Raw genomic sequence first — 22,500 nt, forward strand, 5'->3', positions numbered from 1 at the left:
CAGGTATAGAGTAGGAGGTTAATTAAGTAATAATTAACTACATTATTTGTAAATTAATTATTTAACTGAATTTTAAATATGTCAGTCATGGAATACTTAATTATTTTATTTCTATTTTAGTTGCTGGCTACTAGGTTTTTTAGGTCTAGGGTTGGAAGTCAATTAATTAAAAATAATGTGCAAATAATTATTAATTATTTAATTGATTTTAAGTATGTAAACTATAGAATGCTTATTTTTTAGCTATATTTTAGGTGCTGGCTGCTAGGTTTGTACCCATCTGCAATCCTAAGCTTTCCCTACTGTTGTGATGTTTGGAGTGGGAATAGTACATTTTACCCACCCGCAGTTCAGGGCTTTCTCTACTGTGGCACAGACAGGAGTGGGAATAGTACATTTTACCCATCCTAAGTCCAATCCTTTCCCTGCTGTCGCGCTGTTTTGGTGGGAATAGTAAATTTAAACCCTCTGAAGTCCAGCACCTTCCTGACTGTTGCTCTGTTTCGAATGGGAATAATACATGTTACCCCTCTGAAATCCAACACTTTCACTATTGTTGCATTCTTTGTAGTGGCAATAGGTAATGTAACTACTTCGAAGTCCATTGCTTTCTCTACTGTAGTTTAGACTAGAATGTAAATGGTAAATTTGACCACTCCAAAGTCTAGCGATTTCCCCTCGTGTTGCTTAGACTGGAGTGGGAATAGTAAATTTAACCCCACTGAAGTCCAACGCTTTCCTACTGTTGCACTGACTGGAGTAGGAATAGTAAATCTAAATCCTCCGTAGTACAACACTTCCCCTACTGCTGCAGTGACTGGAGTAGGAAAAGTAAATCTAACCCATTCTCAGTCCAAAGCTTTCCCAACTATTGCAGTGGCTGGAGTATGACTAGTAAATCTAACTCTTCTGAAGTCCAGCACTTTCCCTACTGTTGCATAAACTAGAGTGTCAATAGTATATCAAATCTCAGATTCCAATAGTCTGCATAATATTGGTTAAATAGATTTTATAGCATTTTATATCTTATATTATTTGTTGTTTTAAAATGTATTTCAATGTTTATATTTTAGTAAATGTGTTTTTTGTGTTTTTCAATGTTTATATTTTAGTAAATGTGTTTTTTGTGTTTTAAGTGTTTAATATTTTATTGCCTCAATTAATTAATATATTTTTGGTACTGAATTGTTTGTGTGTGTGTGTATATATATATATATATACACACACACACATGCAAATATTTATGTGTCACATACACATATATTTCATAATAATACATTTACTAAAATAAAACTTAAAATATATATTTTTATTGATGATATTAATGTATATGTATATACATGAACCCATATGTATGTGTTTGTGTGTTTATATATATATATATATTAATAAATATTGGTGGAATTTATTTGACATTTTATTCAATTTAAATATTAAAATATTTAACGTTCACGGCTTTAAACTCTATATTAAAAAAGTGATATCTTTGTATATTTGTGGGCAATATTAGTGTCAATTAGATTTTTTCAATATTTTTGTACTTACCATCAAACGTATAGGATCACGAAATTGTGGTAAACAATATTTTTGTCAGAAATATTGTTTGCCATGATTGTGTGTCAGTAATACTTCAGAAGTAATCATGTTACTTGTCCAGACACTAACATACCTGGGAGCTACTCTTGACACAAAACAAGGACAGTGTTTCCTTCGGAGGACAGAGTGCATTATTTAAAATACATTAGCTTGATCAGAGGAACCTATAGAGACACTCTGTTCTTATAATGATATTGGAGACTCCCAAGGCATAGTTCAGAACTGGAGGGGCCAACATGTGTGTTTAGTGGGTGTATTCTGTATGCTGATGCATGTTCTGTAGCTACCAAACCTCTAAAGGGATGGACCAGTTGACAACTTTTCAAGAGATTTCCATTTATGGGAAACAGTCATACAGGTCGCTGCAAGTAGCTGAGGCCCCAATGGAAAGAAGAGTTCCCATGTGACATCAGCCATAGTACCCACCTTAATGCCAAACAGGGAATCTATGGGGAGTGGTGATTAGTTATAGCCTTATTGTACACTACTTCCTTTCAGAAAAACTGTGTCAACTAACATGACCATCAGGTATGGAACATGACACTAGCTCCACACAGTCTCTCCTGAAGCTTGTTGGTGCCCCTGAATATAATGATGTCTGCTTGGCTGGCCTTTGCAGGATCATATAGGTATTTTCTTAATGCTAGCTGCATGTTGAGACCTTTAAGGCATGGTTTCATATATGTTGCCATTCTTTTTCATGGATTTATTTATTCAGCTCTAGTGCCCGTCCAAGCCTATAAGTTGTCCTAGGGGATGGTTTGGATATGTGATCATGTCTTGTGGGAGTACGGTTGTGAAAAGTCTCAAATAGTCTTTGTTCCCTTGAATCCAGTTCTCTGACCTTCAGGGTCAGACCACATAGGCAAAAGCAGTGTTTGCATGTGTCCAAGTGATTTTTTAACTTGCAGACTACCATGGGTCAGCCATGCCCACATCACTCCATGCACTGTACTAATTATGAACGTTTTTTCTACAAGCAGCTGTGCATGGGAGCCACCCATTCCCTGAAACTAAGAACACTCTCCTCCCTCAAAGCATTCATGAAGGTGCAAAAGACTCACCTCATGGTCTAAGACGACTCAAAGCAAAGATTTTGTGATACACTCATGAGCTCTCAGAACTTACTGATAGTGGTTCCCCACTTAGTCCCAACTAGACATCAGTGTTATTTATGTCATAAATATTTTTACCAACTATTGCTGCAAAAACTCAATCTGATAGAGACTTCTAGCTGCAGATTCCTTACCTTAGCATTTCTGCAGACATCAGACTGTTCCAGAAGATTTTTCGTGAGCAGTACACCTATGCACCAGAAGGTGGCATTGATCGGCCCAGCATGCATCGTCTGCACAAGAATTGACATCCCTCGCACCTATATAGGCACAGCTGAGGCGCACTGACATCAGTTCTTTTCTTTCTGCACCAGCCAGCGCTGTTCCGAGAGAAGAGCTATACCTTCAGTCACTTTTTTACTTAGCTTTTTCAACGTTTTGTTGAATTCTTTTTGCGGTTTTTCTCCTGGTGTGTCAGGGATGTTCTCCAAGAAGGCCGGCTTCAAGCTTTACGGTGCCAGGCACTGACTGATGTCGGTGATGGTCCAGCACCTTGTTTGCCTTTGGTGCCTGAAGTGCAACCATGACCCAAAGTTATGTTCTGACTGCTGTGCCATGAATCCAAAGACCTTGAGAGAGCAGTCCCTCAAGCTGATGGGGACACGATGTGTGGCGCTGTGACGTTCAAGGTCCTGGTCTCAGTGAATGCCCCAGGAGCTGTCACGGAAACCAAGGTCATCGTCCCAGTCCAAGTCGTCAGGCCACTGGGGTAAGTCCTGGCACAAGAAAGAGAAGAAGTCGAAGAGATCTTCGGCTTCTCCTCATCCGTCGAACAACAAGGCGAGTAAGTTGCAGCATCCATCGCTTGGCTCCATATTGAGTCTGTGCCTGGGCTGACTTCCGTTTCTTTCAATTTGCTAGGGCTGGAGCAACAGCCACCCAATTAAAGGAGTTTAAAGAGGCCATGTGACTCATATTTGGCCTGGTGGATTCCTCTGGTGTGTCTTCGACTCCCAAGGATTTGTCAGGGGCCTCTTCTAGTTCTGCACTAGCAGCTCCAGCCTTGGTTCCAGTTGGACTGCAAGGATCCTTTCCTGGATCATACCATCTCGACATGCCCCGGTCCTGATGTCGATGCTCCTGGTGTCTCCCACAGGCAGCGCCGCGCCCATTCTGATCTCCAATACGGAGCTGAAGGAGCGTCGAACAACGCAGTTTCCAGCGCCCACTGGAACCATGCCGGAGACTGACCACTATTCCTGTGGGCCACGATTTGGGAAGAAATGGGAGGGGTCACTGGACCCTGAAGAATACCAGTTCTATGAAGTTCCCAATATGGACTGGTGTGAAGAACTGGATGGAGCCAGTTTACTAGATACGTCTCCAGACACTGGTACGCTTTCTCCCTCAACCGTGGCTACAGAGGAGGGAGCTTCTTTTGAAACGATGGTACATTGGACAGCTGAGGTCCTTGACCTTCAACTGCCTTTGGTGGCAGTCAAGACTAATGTCTTGACGGAGGTGCTGCAACCCGGAGTTTCCCCTCTGAACCCCTACTCCCGTTCAGTGAAGCCCTCACTGACATCCCTCTGGGAACTTGGTCCAAACCCAGCACAGGGGCTCCTTTGAATATGACGACTGCCTGTTGCCACTGCCCCACACCGGGAGGCCCAAATTACTTCACCCAACACCCTACTCCAGAGAGCTTGGTTGTCCAGATCTCCACTTCCTTCTCATGTATATCTTGGCACTTTCCCTACCTCACCCACGGACACGGAATCCAAAAGGCTGGACACTTTGGGGAAGAAGATGTTTTCTTCTGCCAGCTTGGCTTTGTGGTCTGTGAACAACACATGCCTTTTGGTCCACTATTTCCGCCCTTTTGGGATACGGTTGCGCATATGCTGCCAACAGTCCTGGAGGAGGCCTGATCTATGCTCTCTCAGGCTGTTGCCAAAGGGCGAGATGCAGTTAAGTTAACCATACTTTCTGGACTTGACACAACCAGCTCATTGGGCAGAGTGGTTTCATCGATGGTGGACTTGAGGTGCCACGCCTGATTGAGGATGGCTGGCTTTTCAGGTGATGTCCAAACTTATGGATGGACATGCCCTTTGGTGGCTCCTGTCTCCTTGGAGACAGAGTGGATTCATCGCTGGAGCGCTTTAAGGACAGTCTGGCTATGGTCAGGTTCTTGGGTCTTTCTGTGGCCCCACGTCGCCCACAATCTGCCTTTCGTGGCAATGGAGGGGCTTCCAGCTGTGACGGTATCTTTGTAGCTGTGCCACACATGCTCCACAGCCAGTACATGGTTGAGGGTGTGGTACTCAGAGGCCTCATGGGTTGCTCAGCCAGCGGTCAAGTCAATCCGCCATCTCCCCGGCAGAATCAGCCTCCAAATCCTCATAATTTGCCCGCATACCATGACAGGCGTCCAGTTGGTGGCAGGATCCGACATCACCTGCCCCACTGGCAGTCTATAACATTCGGCAGGTGGGTTTTGCAAATAGTCTGAAGGGGCTGCTCCCTATCCTTTGTGAGCACCCCTCCCCCATGCCATGATCTTTCGAGAGGCTGACGGAGGATCATCTTTCCCTCCTCTGCTAGGAATGCATGGTTCCCTTGGCCAAGGGAATCATGGAGAGGGTGCTGACGCCAGAAGTACGTTGTGGTTGTTACCCCTGCTACTTTCTGGTGCTGAAAAACGTCAGAGGCCTTCATCCTATCCTAGACCCACAGCCCCCTCAACTCCCTTCTCCAGCAGGAGAAGTTCAAAATTCTCATGTTAGCTCAGGTCCTAACTGCCCTGGACCCAGGAGACTGGATGGTAGCACTGGATGTGTAGGATGCATATTTGCACATTCCCTTCCTGCCTGCGGTTCATGGTAGGCCACAAGCACTTTCAGTTTGCTGTGCTCCCTTTTGTCTTACCAGCGCCCCCTCAGGTGTTCACCAAAGAATTAGGGGTGCTAGTTTTCTCCTACCTTGATGAATGGCTGTTGTCTCCCACCTCCAGGCTATGGCAGACCACCTGAATTTGCTGGTGTTCACTATTAACCTGCTGAAGTCACACCTGACTCCCTCTCAGATGCTCTGGACACAGTGCAGTTTCCGGTTTACCCCCGAATGGCAAGTCCGGAATATTCAGGCTATGATACTGATGTTTCAGCCTAAATCCTGGATTTTGGTGAGACAGACTTTGAGAATGCTGGAACTCACAGTCTCCTGCATCCTGCTGGTGACACATTCCAGATTGCACATTCTGTCTCTGCAATGAGACCTGAAGTTCTAGTGGGTGGAGCATAAGGGGAATCTCCCCGACATGGTGCAAATCTCAGAGGGAACTGTGAAAGAACTGCAGTGGTGGCTAACAAACCACAATTGGGTCAGCAGCAGAACCCTCTTCCTTCCCCAACCAGATCTCACAGTAGTGAGAGATGTCTCATCCTTGGTATGGGCGGCCATCCAGCAGAGGTGGAGATCAGAGGGCTGTGGTCTCCGGCACCTCTGGACCTCACATCAACTTCTTGGAGCTCTGAGCAACCCGCTGGCATTGAAACTACCGTCCATCAAGGGGAGGCTGGTGCAGGTGTTCATGAAAAACACTATTGCCATGTGATACTGCAACAAACAGGACATGGTGGGGTCGTGGACCCTTTATCAGGAGGCTCCTTGTCTCTGGACATGGCTGAAACATCAGGGCATATTCCTGGTGGTCCAACACCTGGCAGGTTCTCTGAGTGCCAGGACGGACAAACTCAACCGAAGATACCTATAGGATCACAAGTAGCAATGCCATCCGGAGGTAGTGCAAGGCCTCTTTCAGCAGAGGGGTGAGCCTTAGTTAGATCTGTTTGCTGTCGCCGGGAACGGGCAATGTCAGCAGTTTTGCATGTTAGAGTTTCGAAGGCAGCTCTCGCTCTGAGACACTTTTCATCTTGAGTGGAACTCTGGCCTCCTGTACGCCTTCCTGAGCATACCACTACTACTCATAGTTCTCAAGAAGATCAAGAGGGACCGGGCCAAAGCTTTTATTTTGTCTTTGGATTGGGCATGGACAGTCTGGTATCCTGAGCTAATGAACGTGGCTATGGATCCTTTGATCAGGCTGCCCCTTTGAGAGGATCTTCTGTTGCAGCAGCAGGCTGACTTCTCCACCCAAACCTATCCAGTTTCCGCCTTCTTGTGTGTAGATTGAGCAGTGCCAGTCAACAACTTTTGACCATCCTTCCAAAGTCTGTTATGTCATCTTGGCGGCTAGGCGGCCAGGCGGCCCCCCACCAAGACGGTATACGCCTGCTGATCCAAAACATTTGTGGCGAGGTGTGCAGAAAAACAAGTTGACCATCCTCTCTGCTCTCCTTTCTCAGGTCCTCTTCTTCATACTGTTTCTTTCCCAACAGGGCTCTGCTCTGGGCACTCTCAAGGGCTCCTTTTATGCTACCTCTTCGTTTTGTGGTTGCCTGACCAGCCATCCCTTTTCAAGTCCCCTATTGTAATGAGGTTTCTAAAGGGTCTTGTCCATCTCTTTCTTCCTTTCTCATTTATCATGCCTCAGTGGGACCTTAATCTTGTACTGACATTATTAATGTGTGCTCCTGTTGAGCCTCTTCATAATGTCCCTCAGCCTCCTTGCGATCAAAACGCCCTTCTACGTGGTGGTTACATCTGCCCGAAGGGTGAGTGAGCTTCAGGCCTTGTCATCCAAGCCTCCTTACCTCACTGTCTATCCTGACGAACTGATGCTTTGCACAAAACTCTCCTTTCTCCTGAAAGTGGTCACTCCATTTCATGTAGGTCAATCTGTCACCTCTGTCTACTTTTTATGCTCCTCCACATCACTCTAAAGAAGAGAAGGGACCTCACCATTTGGACCCAAAAAGAGTTCTATCTTTCTCGAACAATAGAGTTGCGGGTGGGTGACCAAGTTCTCTTTGGGTATTTTAAAGTGAAAAAAAGGTTGGGCAGTACTGAAGCAAATCATCTCCAGATGGGTTGTACTCTGCATTAAGCTCTACTATGCATTGGGCAAAACGCAACCTCCTAAATGTTTGCAAGCTCATTCCACTAGTGTTAAAGCTGCAACCTCTACATTAGGACGCAGAGCTCCAGTCCTGAAAATCTGCCAGGCAGCAATGTGGGTTCTCTTTACATGTTAAAAAAGCACTACTGCTTGGACAGTTAGGCCCGTAGGGATGGGCACTTTGTCTGTTCAGTCCTGCGGAACTTCCTTGTTTGAAATTGGCCCGCAGACCAATCTCCGGGGATGGTATTGCTTGGGTAACTATTATAAGGTAAGGAATCTGCAGCTAGAATTCTCTATTGGTAATGCCTTATCTGGTAGGGACTACTGCAGATTCCTTACTACCCACCCATCCTCCCTGCTCTGCGAACAGATTTTGTGGGACAGGGCTAATCTCTTCCCTGGCCCTAGCTTTACACACCACTGGTTAATGTTCCTTATGGCTCTGCGCTTCTGGGGGGGGAAAGTTGTGAAAAGAGACTGACGTCAGTGCATCTGAGTGGTACTTATATAGATGCCGCAGATGTCACAGCGCAGACGATGCCGACAGACCACACGGAGCCAATCTACGCCAACTACCTGTGCACAGGGGTACTGCTCACAAAAAAATCTTGCTGATCCAGTCTGACACCTGGGGACCTTCTAAGGCAAGAAATCTGCAGCTAGATACAGTCTCTAGCAGATAGCCTGTTACAGAAGGTAACTAACTTGACATTTTGTCACACCCAGTGTTTTCTGCTGCACTAATATGTCTCATTGCCTTTGCAAAGTATGCAGCTTTTCTTGATAAGATGTTAAGTCCATTCAATAAATACAAATGAAGATAACTAAAGAGATTATGGTACTATACATTTTAGTGAGCTGTGGTCAGCCTTGGGGCAACTACACGTTGCTCGCTCACTCTTGGCACAATGTTGAGTTGGACGATTTCTGTCCTTGTGTTTATACTCAAAGGTCCATCTGCTTATCCATATCTTCTTAGGTGTACTACTTGCAGGGGCTGAGCTGCAGTGGCACAGAAGTGTGAGCTTGGGATCTGAAGATCAATCCCAGCAACGCTACGCTGAACTCGTGCAAAGTTATCAGGCACTGGAGGAGACCAACGGCACTCTGTCAAAGGCGCTCATTGCTCTTCAGAATGAGCTAGTGGAGTTACGGGGGGCTGAAAGACCAGAGCTCTGTCACTCAGAGACCCAGACTGAGCTCCTGGAAACGACAGTCAACATGGAGGGGCAGGAAACACTAGCCTGGACATGGCGAGAAAACCCAGCAGACCTAGTGCAGCGACTTCAGAGGCAGCGGGAGAAGATGTCCATGGCCCACGATGACACAGAGTATGAGCCCTATGGACTGCCCGAGGTCGTAATGAAGGGTGAGTGGGCAACATGCATTAGTATGCAGTCATGGGGGCTTTTTCTTGTAGACCCAGACATACACAGAGTTTCTGTATCACACAGCAGCCGTACAATGATATACAGAAAACTTCAGTCTTCACTCTTACTCAGCAGAGACAACAAGAAAACCAGAGTTGTCTACTCTTAGCGAATTAGCTGTGCACAGCTCCACAGGTGCGCGCATACATTTTATAATGTCAGCAAACTTTTACAAAGTTCCTGATTATTGAATTTAGTGCCATTTGACGAGGTTCTTGTTTTCCCTCAATCTACAGGTTGTTTTTCACACACTTGGCACTGAGACCGGTTACTTGCTAGCATTTTCAGTGAGAGTGTATTTACTGTGTAGCTTTTTCTTTCTCGTGATGACCAACTTTCCAAATTTACCCACCTCAAAAATGGTGAGAATGTTGATTGTGCAATTTTAAAAGCATTCAATGCTCCACTGGAAAGGCCACTAGCATTGAACTTTGTGATCTGTTTTTCTTAGTTTTCATGATAAATAAGCAAAGGAAAAAAAAATGGTTTTCTGCACACTCAATAGGGAACCAAAGTATTTCATTGTCACAGGCTTCAGGGTGCATGTGGACATAGCTTGCCTCATTCTTACAACCACAGCTGTACAGAGCGAATCCTAGTTTCATGTTCACCTTAATCAGCTGAACAGATGGAAGCTGTGTCTCGTTCTTAGAAACTTAGCCATGCACCGGGAACCAGCAGGGTCATTTAGGCCCTGGTGGATGGTTCTTCATTTTGTCACCTGGGCAGAGGCTGAGACCTTAGCCACCCAGGTGGACCGTCTGTGGGGCCGCAGAGGGGTGGAAGCCATGACCTCCTCCACCTTATCAAGTGTGGTCATCCCTCTTTAGACAACCCTTTCTATTTGCCTTGCAGAGATCTTTGTGGTGCGTATAGAGCCACAGGGTCTCCCTTCACACCCCTGAAGATTTAAAGCATCACTTTGACAAACTATGAGTGGGAGTTTTTTTCTCAATAGGTTAAAAAAAAAAAATGGCCTGATGCAGGGAGTTTTCTCCCCCCTGCGTGTGGGCCATGCTACATTCCCCTCACCATATCTGCCATGCCTCGAAAGGTGAATAGATGCAATAAAAACAAGCATTTGCAATGCAATGGCTCTCACGTTTGTTCGAGTTAGAGCTATTAGCATTGTAAATTCCTAACTGGACTTTTCTTGCCACATAAATTGAAAATAACAAGTAAAACAGTTGACATAAGCAAGCTGATTCAAAGCGCCATGGCCACAACGAGCATGAGTGCAAAGGAGAGACACAAAAGGAAAAAGAGCTTCGCTCATAGTCAAACACACCGGCAAACGTGCAATAATCCATGTAACAGGGTCGATGTCCAAGGCGGTAACAAAACTGCCCCAAGAAGGGATAAGAGTAAAGTATTTACTAATGACAAGAAAGGATTTTTGAAAGGCCAGCCCATGAACGAGTGATAGTGGTCGCCGTGCTGTGGGCGGAGTTAAAAGTCCACAGATAGATTACAACGTGTCAGATCGCTTACACGCTTGACCTAAAAAGAGAGACGCTCACCCTGAAATCAATAGGCTAGATGACCATTGTTGGCTGAGTATCCACCAAGTCAGAGGTTTCTGCTGGTGCTGGCTCTCCTGATGTGTTCACAGTGCCTCCTCCGATTGCAGACAAAGCCACGGAACCACAATGGCAGAGTCAGGAGCACTGTCGATTTGCAGCACTGCTTCCGCTCTTCCAACATCTAAGTGAGGCCCCAAGTCTCTTACTGACAAGCACATATGAATATAGGGAACAAAGATATTTGTTCTCATAGGCATTCTCAGACACCAAAAGTCTCATAATGAGAGAGCACAGATGCAGGCACTCTGATCTGATCTGCGTCTTGTCTGCTGCTGAGTGTTTTAAAGATGAATTGGTCTGGGATTCACAAGTTATTTATTGATCCGTGTTTTTATTTGTTACTCTTCAGGTTTTGCTGATATCCCTACCGGTCCCGCCTGCCCTTACGTGCTTCGAAGGGGTCTCCTGGGCAGTGCTATAGCAGCCATTCCAAAGCGGTCACCAGAGGCTGGCCCACCTGCATCTTCAGAAGGTAGCAGTGTGTGATGAAAGAGATGGAAGTACAAGCGTGGCAGCATAGGTAAGTCAGCACTTGCTGGAATGGGTTCCCTTTGCAGACAGAACAAATGCAGGGCCCACCAACAGTAGCATGACTGCCCAAATACATCTCATGGAGAAAATGAAATTGGACAATGGCCAGTGGGGAAAAGGCACTTAGCATAATTTTTGTTTGCAATAGCTTGCAAAGTTGTTGTTCCATTGCACTAACTTCAGTTCTACTGAGCAGTTTATCTTTGTGTATCTGGTAGGGAAATCTAGCCGGATATTCCTTACATTAAAATAATCCCCAGGCATCAGAATGAATCAGGAAACGCTTTGAGCAGTACCTCTGTGCGCCAGTAGGTGGCGTCTTTCAGCTCCACATTCATGACGAAACTGACATGCGCAGTGCCTATATAGGTGCCACCACAGCGCTCTGACATCAGTTCTTTTCTTTCTGCACCAGTCAGCACCGATCTCAAGAGAGCTACCTATTTTTGACTGACTTTTTTCAATGTTTTGTCTAGGCCCTTTTTCAAGACTTTGTCTCCCAGTGTAAAATACGATGGTGCAGAGTGGAGTGTGCAGAGTACAGTGGCATAGAGTGCAGTGGCGTAGAGTTGCATACAGTAGAGTGTGCAGTAGTGTAGAGGTGTGTATAGTGCAGTGGGGTAGAGTGTGGAGTAGACTCGAGTGGCATGGAGTGCAGTGGCTTAGAGTAGCGTACAGTGGTGCAGTGTAGATTAGAGCATAGTGCTGTGAAGTGCAGTGGCATAGAGTGCAGTAACGGAGAGTGTATTGGCATACAATACAGTAGTACTAGGTACAGTGGTGTAGAGTGCAATGTTGAAGAGTAGAGTGTTGCAGAGTGCTGTGGTGTAGAGTGGCGTAGAGAGCAGTGGCATAGAGTACAGTGTTGCAGAGTAGAGGGCAGTGACATAGTGAAGTGGGGCAGTGTAGAGTAGCATAAAGTGCAGTGGGGTACAGTGGCGTACAATAGAGTGGCAGAGAGTGCAGTAGTGTAGATTGGTGTATAGTGCAGTGGCGTAGAGTGCAGAGTAGCTTGAGTGGCATAGAGTGTAGTGGCGTAGAGTGGTACAGAGTAGAGTAGCACAGACTGGTGCAGTGCAGAGTAGAGTATAGTCCTGTAGAGTGCAGTGGCGTAGAGCGGAGTGATGCAGAGTAGTTTGGCATAGAATGTAGTGGTGAACAGTGCAGTGTTGCAGAGTGGCATAGAGTGGAGTTGTGCAGAGTAGATTGGTGTGGCCTAGACTGGAGTGGCGTGCAGAGGCGACGAGCGCAGTGGCATAGAGTGGATTAGCTTAGAGTGGTACAGAGTAGAGCAGAGAGGCGTAGCATAAAGTGGTATGGAGTGCAGTAGAGTAGAGTACCACAGAGTGCAGTGTCCCAAAGTGCAGTGCATGAAGTGGTGTGGAGTGGTGCAGAGTGGAGTAGAGTTTGCATGATGTGGTGGCACACTGCCATTACAAACAACATGTTTTTGATTGAAATGACCATTACATTGGTACAGACATACAGTTTTAGTAATAAAACTATACAGTGCACAGACAAAAATGTGTGGAAATTCTCAAAAATGTGCTTCATTTGTGTTCCTAATTTTGATATATTCTGAAATGCTTGCACAGTTCATTTAAATGTTGTCATGTGATAGAAAAAAACTCTTTCCTACCCCGAGTATCCAGCAAGATTGTCACATACATCCTCTTGCTTTGAAGTCAGAGAAAGAAAAGTAAACACCAAGCTCCCACTGAAGACAGAGCCTGACATTTGCTCTTGTTTCTTGAATGCACAGCAGATGTGAAGAGATAAGAACACGATTTACAGGCCTGTTTACAGAAAGGGAGTACTCTGAAGGATATTGTATTTCTTTGTTTTAATCTGTTTATTGTGATTATCAGATTACAGAGATTACAATATGTCATCGGATCAATATTTCAGGTTACTCCACCTGAAGAAGAACGCTTTGCACTTGTCACTATATGTTAAAAGAATCTAAGTTCCACATTTAAACAATAAATGTAATTTGACAACTGTTTCGTTAACTGCTAACAGAAAAGAAAAAGAGAGAGAGAGAGAGAGGAAACAAAAACAAAAAACAAACAAACAAACAAGTAAGCAAAGCAAAATTATAAATTAAGAAAACTGGTGAGGAGCCGCTCGTTTGGAGAACCACCCACGTGTGCGGGTGAGGGGGAAGGGAGTGGAGGCAATGACGTTGAAAGGGGCGAACCCAGAGCACCGCTGTGCCCGATCATCGAGTAGAAGAAAGTACGAGGGAGAGGGGGGACAGCCCTGTTTTTCATGTCACGCCGGGTTTGCACAACCGAGAGGTATTGCATGTGTTGCCTGCAGACATGTCCGCGCTTTAGTCCTGTCATTCTAGCGTCTCTGGTGTATAGTGATTGCTTCGATCTGTATGGGTATTGTGTCTGCGATTCATGGGGGCCTGGTGTCATCTTTTTCCTTCAGTTGATCTATGAAGGAGTCCCATATGTCCACTCCCTTGACCACCACTCCAGTGTCACGTAGTGTGTGCAGTACCCGTGCTTCCGCGTTGGCCCAGTGTAACAGGTCAGTTACCCATCTGTGTGTGTCAGGGACGCTAGGTGATTTCCATTGTGTTGCAATGAGTCACTTAAATATGATAAACGCTAAGTCTGCGCATCTGTGTTTTTGTTTATCTTTTCCTTGCTTATGGCGTATTCCTAATAAGCAGGTCTCAGGGGTAGGGACTAGGGGCAGGTTAACGCATGTTGCAGTCTGTTGTGTGGTATCGTGCCATACTCGGAGTATCGGTGGGCAGTTCCAAGTCATGTGATAGAAGTCTGCTTCTGCATGACCACATCTTGGACAGTCAGAGCTAGCTTGTGGGTAGATACGTTTTATTCAGGCTGGGGTCAAATATGTCTGATGTAAGTAATTGAGTTGAGTATATCGGAAGCGGGCATTACGAGACACCTCCCGTGTAGTTGTGAGGGCCATGGACCATGTTTGTGTTGTGAAAGGTATATTTAGGTCTGTCTCCCATTTAAGCTTAGCCCTGTAATTGCGCTTCCCCTGGACAGTGCTGCAGTGTGTTGTATATCCAAGATATACCTGCTTGCCTTCCGGAGCCTGCCAACAATTTGTGTAGGATAGGCAATATTTGTGGTTCATTGCTGCCATTCCCCCATGTATTATGTATTAGGTATTGTAATGCCCCGTGGGTGATGAATTCGCCTGGCCCTAGTTTATGTGCTTCCGCCAATGCCTCGTATGGTTTTAGTTGGCCCTCAGCGAACAATTCTCCAATTGTCTGTATACCTTTTGTAGTCCAAGACGTTAGACCCAGTCAACCCTGTAGTGTCTCCACTCCTGGCGTAGCCAGCTGTGAAATCTTAGGTGAATATTGCGGTGTGCGGGCTCCCGTGCCACATAGCGGTGCCAGATGCGGTCAGCCACTTTCATCAGTATGTTACCATTTTGCGGAGAGGTCACTCGTCCTATGAGCCAACTCATCACGTCTGATCGTCCTAATTGTATTTTCACCAAGCGGTTTTACCGGGCCGAGGGGATACAGCAGCCAATGCATGATCCAGTGTATTTGCGCCGATGCATAGTAGAATTCGAATTGTGGCGCTTCCATCCCGCCCTTCTCTAGAGGGAGATATATTTTAGTCAAGGCCACGCATCGGTGTCCGCTTCCCCATATCAGTTCAGTCAGTAGTCTGGTCAGCTGTGCGAAAAAGGTTTTTGGGAGCACGAGTGGCAGTGCAGCAAAGTAATATAAGAGCCGGGGGAGGATGATCATTTTAGCTATAGCCACCCTTCCCATAGGTGAGAGTGGTAGCGAACGACAGAAGGGTAGTGACCCTTTTATTGATCTGACCGCCCGGTCGAGATTCCCTTCCCTTATATCTGATTCATCATGGTATATGTGCACCCCCAGATATTTGCGGACATATATTAGTGCGTCATCTGCGTATAGGGAGATGATGCGGTGCTCCGCTCCATCAGGGATACCCCAGCGGGTTGCCTCGGTTCGCAATCTTGCTGCGAGGGGTTCGATTGCTAGTGTGAACAGGAGTGGGGACAAGGGGCAGCCCTGACGAGTGCCTCTCCTTATCTCGAACTCCTCTGAGATAGTAGTGCCAGTTTTGACTCGTGCTTTTGGATTAGCATATAGTATTGATATCCAGCACGAGAACCCTGCACCGAATCCCATTTCTTTCAATGTGGCCATCAAAAAGGGCCATCCTAACGTATTGAACGCTTTTTCGACGTCAAGTGAGACCGCTACACGTGAGTGGTCTGTTCCCGGGGTTTCAGCGATTAGGCGCAGGAGATTTCTGATGTTGGTAGAGGTACTTCGTCCGGGTATAAAACAGGATTGGTCCGAGTGTATCAGGGTGGGCATTAGTGGGAGGAGGCGATTCGCCATCACTTTCCCCAAAAGTTTGCAGTCCGAATTTAATAGCGATAGGGGACGGTAAGAGCAGACATCCAAGGGGTTGCGGCCCTTTTTGTGAAGGACCACGATTATTGCTTCTCGCTGTGTTTCCAAAAGAGTTCCTAATTCATTTGCCTCTTGAAGCATTGTCAGGTAGGGTGTAAGCGTTTGTGTCGAGAAAGTCTGATAATACTTGATTGGTAATCCGTCTCCCCCTGGGGCCTTGTTGCGAGCCAACTGTTTCAATGCTTGTAGTATCTCGTCCCTTTCCATGGGTCTGTCCAGGTCCTGTTGCTGTTCCGCCGTCAGGCGAGTCAGTGGGGAGGTCCGAAGGAATTCTCCCAATTGTGTCACGGACAGGGGAGGACCATCCTTGTAGAGGGTGCTGTAATATTGTCTGAACACGTCGTTAATCTCTGATTGGGTGTTGACTGTTGTGCCCGTGTCTAGACGGATGGCATTTATGGGAGTATGTCGTTGCTCGCCGTTCACTAACCAAGCTAGCATTCTACTAGATCGATCGCCCTCAGAATGAAGTCACGCCGCGTAGTGACGATAGTCAAATTTTCTTAAACGGGTTTCAGCATCGCCCCATTGTTTTTTGAGTTTGGTCACATCTATGCGAGCGTCTACGCTCGAAGCAGCTCTACATTCTGCATCTCGTAATTTCCCCTCGATGTGCAGTTCGAGGGCTAAGGCGCACTGGACAGCCCCGCTATTGACATGCACATGCCCCTTATCACCACCTTATGTCCGTCCCACTCGATTGCGCGCGTTGTGGCCGTGTTGTTATATATTTTGAAGTAGGACGCTATAGTGTCTGCTAGCTTTTCGCGGAAGGGGGGATCTTGCAGTAGGGTAGGCTGCAGGCGCCATGATGGAATGCGTGTGTGCTGTCTGCCCCATCGCATTGTATCAATTAGGGGGCAGTGGTCCGATAAAGTTTTGGCCAAGTAGGAAGCACTGTGCACTGAGTGTGTGATCGTGTCCGAGCATAGCAGTAAGTCGATATGCGTGTGGAGTTGGTGCACCGGAGAGTAGAAAGAGTATTCCCTGTCTATGGGGTGGAGGTCTCTCTATATATCGTGTAATCTCCTCTCCGACATCCAGGACCGCAGCATCCGGGACAATCTCCTACTCTGGGCGTCTGTTAGTGGGGGATGAGATCTGTCTAATGACATGTCCGCTACGCTGTTGAAATCTCCTCTCCAGATGATGGGCACTGACGGGTCATGCGATAACAGTGTAGATGTGGTCCGGAAAAACTCTCCCTGTCCCGTGTTTGGTGCATATATGCCAACCATAGCTAGTTGTTTGCCGTCTAGGTTTCCCATTAAGTAGACATACCTACCATCTGCATCTACATGTGTGCTTTGGACCGTGTACGGGACTCCGGGGGCGATCCATATTAGTACCCCTTTCGTATATGTGGATGTTTTAGTACCGTATATTGTGCCCGACCACCTCTTGCCGGTGGTACCCAGTTCATGTGCAGTAGCATGAGTCTCTTGCAATATGGCTATATGTACTTTGTGGCATTTGAGATAGGCGTGACCTCTATGACTTTTAGTAGTGTTGGCCAATCCTCTTACATTCCACGTTGCTATGTTATAGGACGTCATTTTGTTTTGGAATTGTGTTGTGTTGTAGTCCGTCCTTCCCATTCAGTCCCCCTGTATCCCAGGCCCCGCCTCCCCCACCTCCCAACCCCCAGCCCTCGTAGCCCCCCACGAGCATAAAGGAATTGGTGCATGTTGAAGAAAATGAATGCAGTGGCACAACTTATAAAAACTAAAATAACTGTAAACAACCGGGCACAACAGGTGCCGGCATAAACGTGTGTCCTAACTAGGTCCATTCGGTAAGCCATCTGGGTTAGGGGGCGCCACATGTATGTGGTCAGGAGCTGCTCCTAGTTTCGGCCCATTCGGATGATACTGCTTCCCTTACAAGTTTCTGAGTTACGTTCCCCGGAGTCTTTCCATGCATACTTCGATGGATAATGTGGGATGCCGACCCTCACATATCTCCTGCGAGGGCTGGTGGGCGTGAGCGAGCTGCAAGATCTGTGTGAACTTAGCCATAGGGTGTCCCGGTTACTCAAAGGCGTCTCTGACTGTTGCTTTGTTCTGCAAGGATCTCAAAAATATCCTGAGGTCCTGATTATTACGTGGCGGTTCAGAGGTCATCAGCCGAGCGTGTTGTGAACTCTGGGCCAGAGGTCAGTGGTGATGTGGGGGGACTTTGCTGGCTTCTTATTGATTCTGAGTCTGTAGCGCTAGTTTCCTCGTTGTGCTGCGATCGTATGGTCGCAAACATATTAGCTTCCTTTAGTGCTTGGTCTTGCTCGACCGCTGCCTGTGACTTAGTTGGGCAAGTCGTGATCCCATTGTTCGATCTCTTCTTCCTTTTAGAGCGTTGGACCAACCAGTCCTCTTGTCCCTGTGTCTCCTCGGTGGGGTCCGCCAGCCCTTTGGCATGGATCCAAGTCCACGCATCCTCTGAGGTCGCGAAGATGTGAGTCCTGTCCCCATCTACCACGCGTAGTCTAGCTGGGAACATGAGGGAGTATGGGATGTTTTTAGTCTGCAACACCTGTTTAGCTTTAATGAACGTGATATGTCTGCGATGTACCTCAGCTGTATAGTCTGGGTAGGCTGTAATCTTTGCGTTTTCTGTATTTATAGGGCCGATGTCCTGAAGTCCTGCAGAACTTGATCTCTGTCCCAGTAGTTTAAAAACCTTGCTATTAAGGGCCGAGCGGGGGCCCCTGGTCAAGGGGGTCCTCCTGGGACCTGGTGAGCTCGTTCCACTGATAGCAGAGGTGATGCACTTTGCGTTAGCACACTTTCTTTCAGCCATCTTTCCAGGAATATTTCTGCATTAGGGAGCTCCATTCGTTCCGGGAATCCCAAAAATCTGACATTATTTCGGTGCGAACAGCCTTCTGCCCGCCTTTGCAAACAATGTTATTTCAGCCTCCTGGCGCCGGAGTTGGGCCTTCATATCCTCGACGTTGGGCTGTGCCTTTTCGAGGGCTGACTCAGTTGTAGTGACTCTGTCCGCCAGTTTGCGGTGTTCTGCGAGGAGAATATTGACTTCCACCACTATTGCGTCTATTTTCCCTTTGAGGGATGTTCTAGTTTCCAGCAACGCCTGTAACACTTTATCGAATTGTATAGAGTGATTGGCTAGAGTTTCTGTGACCTTGCGCAGGGCGATGTCGTGTGGGTCTGCCTTCGCTTCTGATAGTGGAGTTTCTAGTCTGATTTTGGAGTGCCCCCTCGGGGTTTCGGCTTAACCATGTTTGCGCTTGTTTTAATCACGTTGCGTATTTAGTGTGATTTTGCGAGGTGGGCTGGTGATGTTCTGTGGACTTCTCACGACCTCCTTTGATTGGCACTTGTTGATCAGCCTGGGCTATCTCGGGTGTCCGGACTCGTGTGTTCCCCTAATGCGTGGTGCTTTTTACAAGGTGCTTTTTGTAGGGGTCACCAGAGACGGATTCCCGAGGGGGCCCCCCCACCCAGGGCAGTGTGGTGCGAAGTGCGAGCCTGCTGCAGTTCAGCCTGCGGGGCTCTCGAGAGACACAGCTCCTCTGATGTCCTGGGAAACGGCAGGGCAGTTCAGCGTACTCCGCCAGCGCTCATGAGCGAGTAATTGCTGAAGCCGCCTCAGTAGTGACCTTGTTGCGGGTAGTGGTTCAGATCACTAATGCGCTTGCACTAGTTTTTCAGGTGCTGCGGGAGATTCCGCGCCATCAGGGCTCCATGCACCAAAGGGAGAAATATCTCCGGACCAAATGATGCGTGCAGGCAGGCCCGGTGTTGCGGGGCGGCGAGCACTCGAGGGGCCTTTTCTGTCCGCTCTCAGGTCGGGGGTAGGAGTTGTCTGTAACCGCCCCCGCCCCGCGTTGGCTTCCTATTCGGGGGACGCCCGAGGCGTGGTGACCCCGCCGCACCAAGCCTCCGTACCTTCGTTGTGCCCGATGACCCAAACCTGTGTTCCCGCGTTGGTCGGCGCGTGCTGGCCTGTTCCGTCTGTTCCCTGCCCTTACTGGTCCTGCCCTACAGGCTCCACTGGTGTTCGCTCTCTGCCGCCTCCGGCCTCGGTGCCCGGTCCGTGCTGCTTCTGAACTGCATCATGCCGTGGTCTCCATTCTCCTTCTGGCCCGCGTCGGGGCCGTGCGTCGCCGGTAGAGGTTTTTGCATGAACTGCAAGACGTTCACAGGAGCGTCTTATGCTGTCAGCATTGCGGGCGCTACAAGGGCGTTTTGCATGAGCCCTGGGACCGAGAACTTGCAGGGTAAGTGTGGGCCGTGAGCGGAGCTCTCGTTCAAGCGTCTGTTCTCGTCGCCATCTTGGCCACGCCCCCCTGAAGGAAATTGTAAATACGGTTTGGGCAAGGGAAGGTGCAAACTCAAATGTTCTAAATAAGAAAGGCCTAATCCACCTGCAGCCACAGGTAGCTCTAAAGTGGAAAGAGCTATCCGACGGCACCCCAGTGACCAAATCTGTTGTGTGGCGTGTCTGAAGAAGGAATGAGGGATGAGCATGGGAAGATTAGCAAAATAATACAATAATCGGGTAGCACACCATCTTCACTAGTGCCACGTGGGCCACCACTGAAAACGGAAGAGAAGACCAAAAAGAAAACTGGGCTTGGAGGGAGTGTGTCTCTCTGCCCAGATCCATTGTGTTGGATCAGTGAGTAAAAGGTACCTATTAATCCCTAGGTGTTGAAAGGTAACTGGTTCCCAGTTCAGTCTGAGGTCTAATTGTATGTAAAAGGGAAAACACTACCATATGTTAAAGGAACACTAATTACATTTTAAAATCAATCTTATGTTCTTACATTTTGTTTTTGCAATTCACATCCCAGATATTTTGAAGATTCTACGTTTTCTTTGACACTTAAGGATAAGCCAGATCACTGGTTCAGCTTTTGCTCAATTGCAAAACCACTTTAAGACTTGGACAGAGTGTGCAATTGCCTTGCACAGCCTTGCAAGGGGCCTGGCCCCTGCTCACCCTTCACAAGCATGAACAGAGGGCTATGCACCAGAATAGTTTGCCAGGGTGGGTGAGTGCTGCTTGTTCAGCTAATTGACAGTCTCTCTTCTGTTTCTCTCCTGTCTGCTGAGACAACTCCTCAGGTGCACAATACCTTCTAATAGTCATGGTGGACCCATCTTGTCTGATTTTAGGAATTGTCCCACCATGTTCTTCTCTTCTTTATTTATCCAGTTCTTAGTAATACTGAATTCTGATTTATTTTCATTATATGTTATTTGCGGACTGCTAGGTTCGTAGGGGTATAGGGTGGGAAGTTAAGTAATAATTAATAATTGATTATTGTTCATTAATTACTTTTTAATTATAATTTATGGAATGCTTATTTATTTTACTATATTTTAGTTGCGGGCTGCTAGGTTTTTGGGGATGTATGGTGGGAAATTAAGTAATAATTAATTAACAATTTATTATTAATTATTTAATTGATTTTTAATTATGTAAAATTTGGAATACTGATTTATTTTACATATATTTTAGTTGTGAGATGCTAGGTTTGTAGGAGTATAGGGTGGAAAGTTAATTAACTAATAATTATTTAATTGAATTTCAAAAATGTAAATTGTGGAATGCTTATTTAATTTAATTCATTTTAGTTGCAAGATGGTAGGTGTGTAGGTATCTAGAGCAGGGAGTTAAGTAATATTTAATAATACATAATGAATTGTTAATTGTTTAATTTGTTTTAAATATGTAAGTTTTAGTTATATTTTAGGTGTGGGCTGCTAATTTTGTATAGGTACTGGGTTGGGAGTTAATTAATACGTTAACAATCAGTTGCAATATACACCTGACTTTTATGGACCTGAGCTCCCTTTTTGATAATGTAAGTAGGGAAAAACTATGGTATATTATGCTGTGTCTGGGTGTGGATATCAATATAGTCATGTTGATGTGTGATCTTTATTTTAATTTGTCTGCTTGAGTCCGTTATGGGTCTACTGGACAATGCACAGAGCACTGTACATTGAATTGGGAGTTCACCAAGGCTGTATCATGGCCCCGTTCCTTTTCACGCCATATATAAATAACTTTGAGGAGGTTACACAGACAAAGCTGTCCTTATTTCCAGAACAGCACTGGGGTTGGAATGCTTGCTTAATTCTTTTGTGCACTTTATGGATAGCCTTGACTTAAGCACCAATTGTACCAAATCAGGTAATGGTGAATGGCCCTCAGTTATCAAATTCAAAAGCTTTCAGGTTAATGTCCCTGCGGGTGTCAACAGGCTGCAATCGGCTTAGCCGGTGTTGTTTGGGGCCCTTCCTGGCCGATGCGAGGTTGGAGGCCGCGTGTGGCACGAGCCCGGCTGCCTATGCGGGCGTGGCTTGACTATCCTGTCACTCACGTTGCCTCGTTCCACACGGAGCAGGTATTAGAGCTGAGACCGGGGACCTGAAAAACAACGGACAGCCACCAGAAAGGGCTTGCTACGGGAGGTCCCCTCTCCCACTCCATGGGAATTAGAGATTCTGGTATGGTTGGGCTGCAGCAGCCTGGATGCCATGCTCAGCGGCACTGGACGCTGAGTTCCATGGCACCTTAACTCCGTTCCCCCATTCCTGAGGAGACTGACTTTGGAGCGTTAGGGTCGGGCATTATTGCTGAGCCCGAGGATTTGTAAGAAGCTGCATTTTGCTGGAGGTTTCCGTCTTCCTTTCTTTCATGGGGATTGGAGGTGCTGCTTTGACTGGGCTGCGACGGCCTGGGTGGCGTGATTGGTGGTGCCCGGCATATAGGCCTGAGGCAGCGTGATTCTATTCCCCTCTTTCTGGGGCAGCTGTTGCTGAGCTGTTCGGAAGCTTTG

General features: G+C 46.8%; 1 protein-coding gene across 4 annotated transcripts in view; it reads left to right on the forward strand.

Moving 5' to 3' along the window:
* The window catches only part of LOC138259404 (golgin subfamily A member 4-like), a 407,876-nt gene that overhangs the window by 312,802 nt on the left and 72,574 nt on the right, over positions 1 to 22,500 (forward strand). For all 4 annotated transcript variants that reach the window (XM_069207148.1, XM_069207147.1, XM_069207150.1 and 1 more), the window contains 2 exons: positions 8,657 to 9,046; positions 11,040 to 11,210. In XM_069207148.1, coding sequence (XP_069063249.1) covers positions 8,657 to 9,046; positions 11,040 to 11,176 — 527 coding nt within the window. In that variant the 3' untranslated portion in view covers positions 11,177 to 11,210. The remainder of the gene's footprint in view (positions 1 to 8,656; positions 9,047 to 11,039; positions 11,211 to 22,500) is intronic.

Source organism: Pleurodeles waltl, chromosome 9 (genome assembly GCF_031143425.1).
Source record: "Pleurodeles waltl isolate 20211129_DDA chromosome 9, aPleWal1.hap1.20221129, whole genome shotgun sequence".
Taxonomy (NCBI): domain Eukaryota; kingdom Metazoa; phylum Chordata; class Amphibia; order Caudata; family Salamandridae; genus Pleurodeles; species Pleurodeles waltl.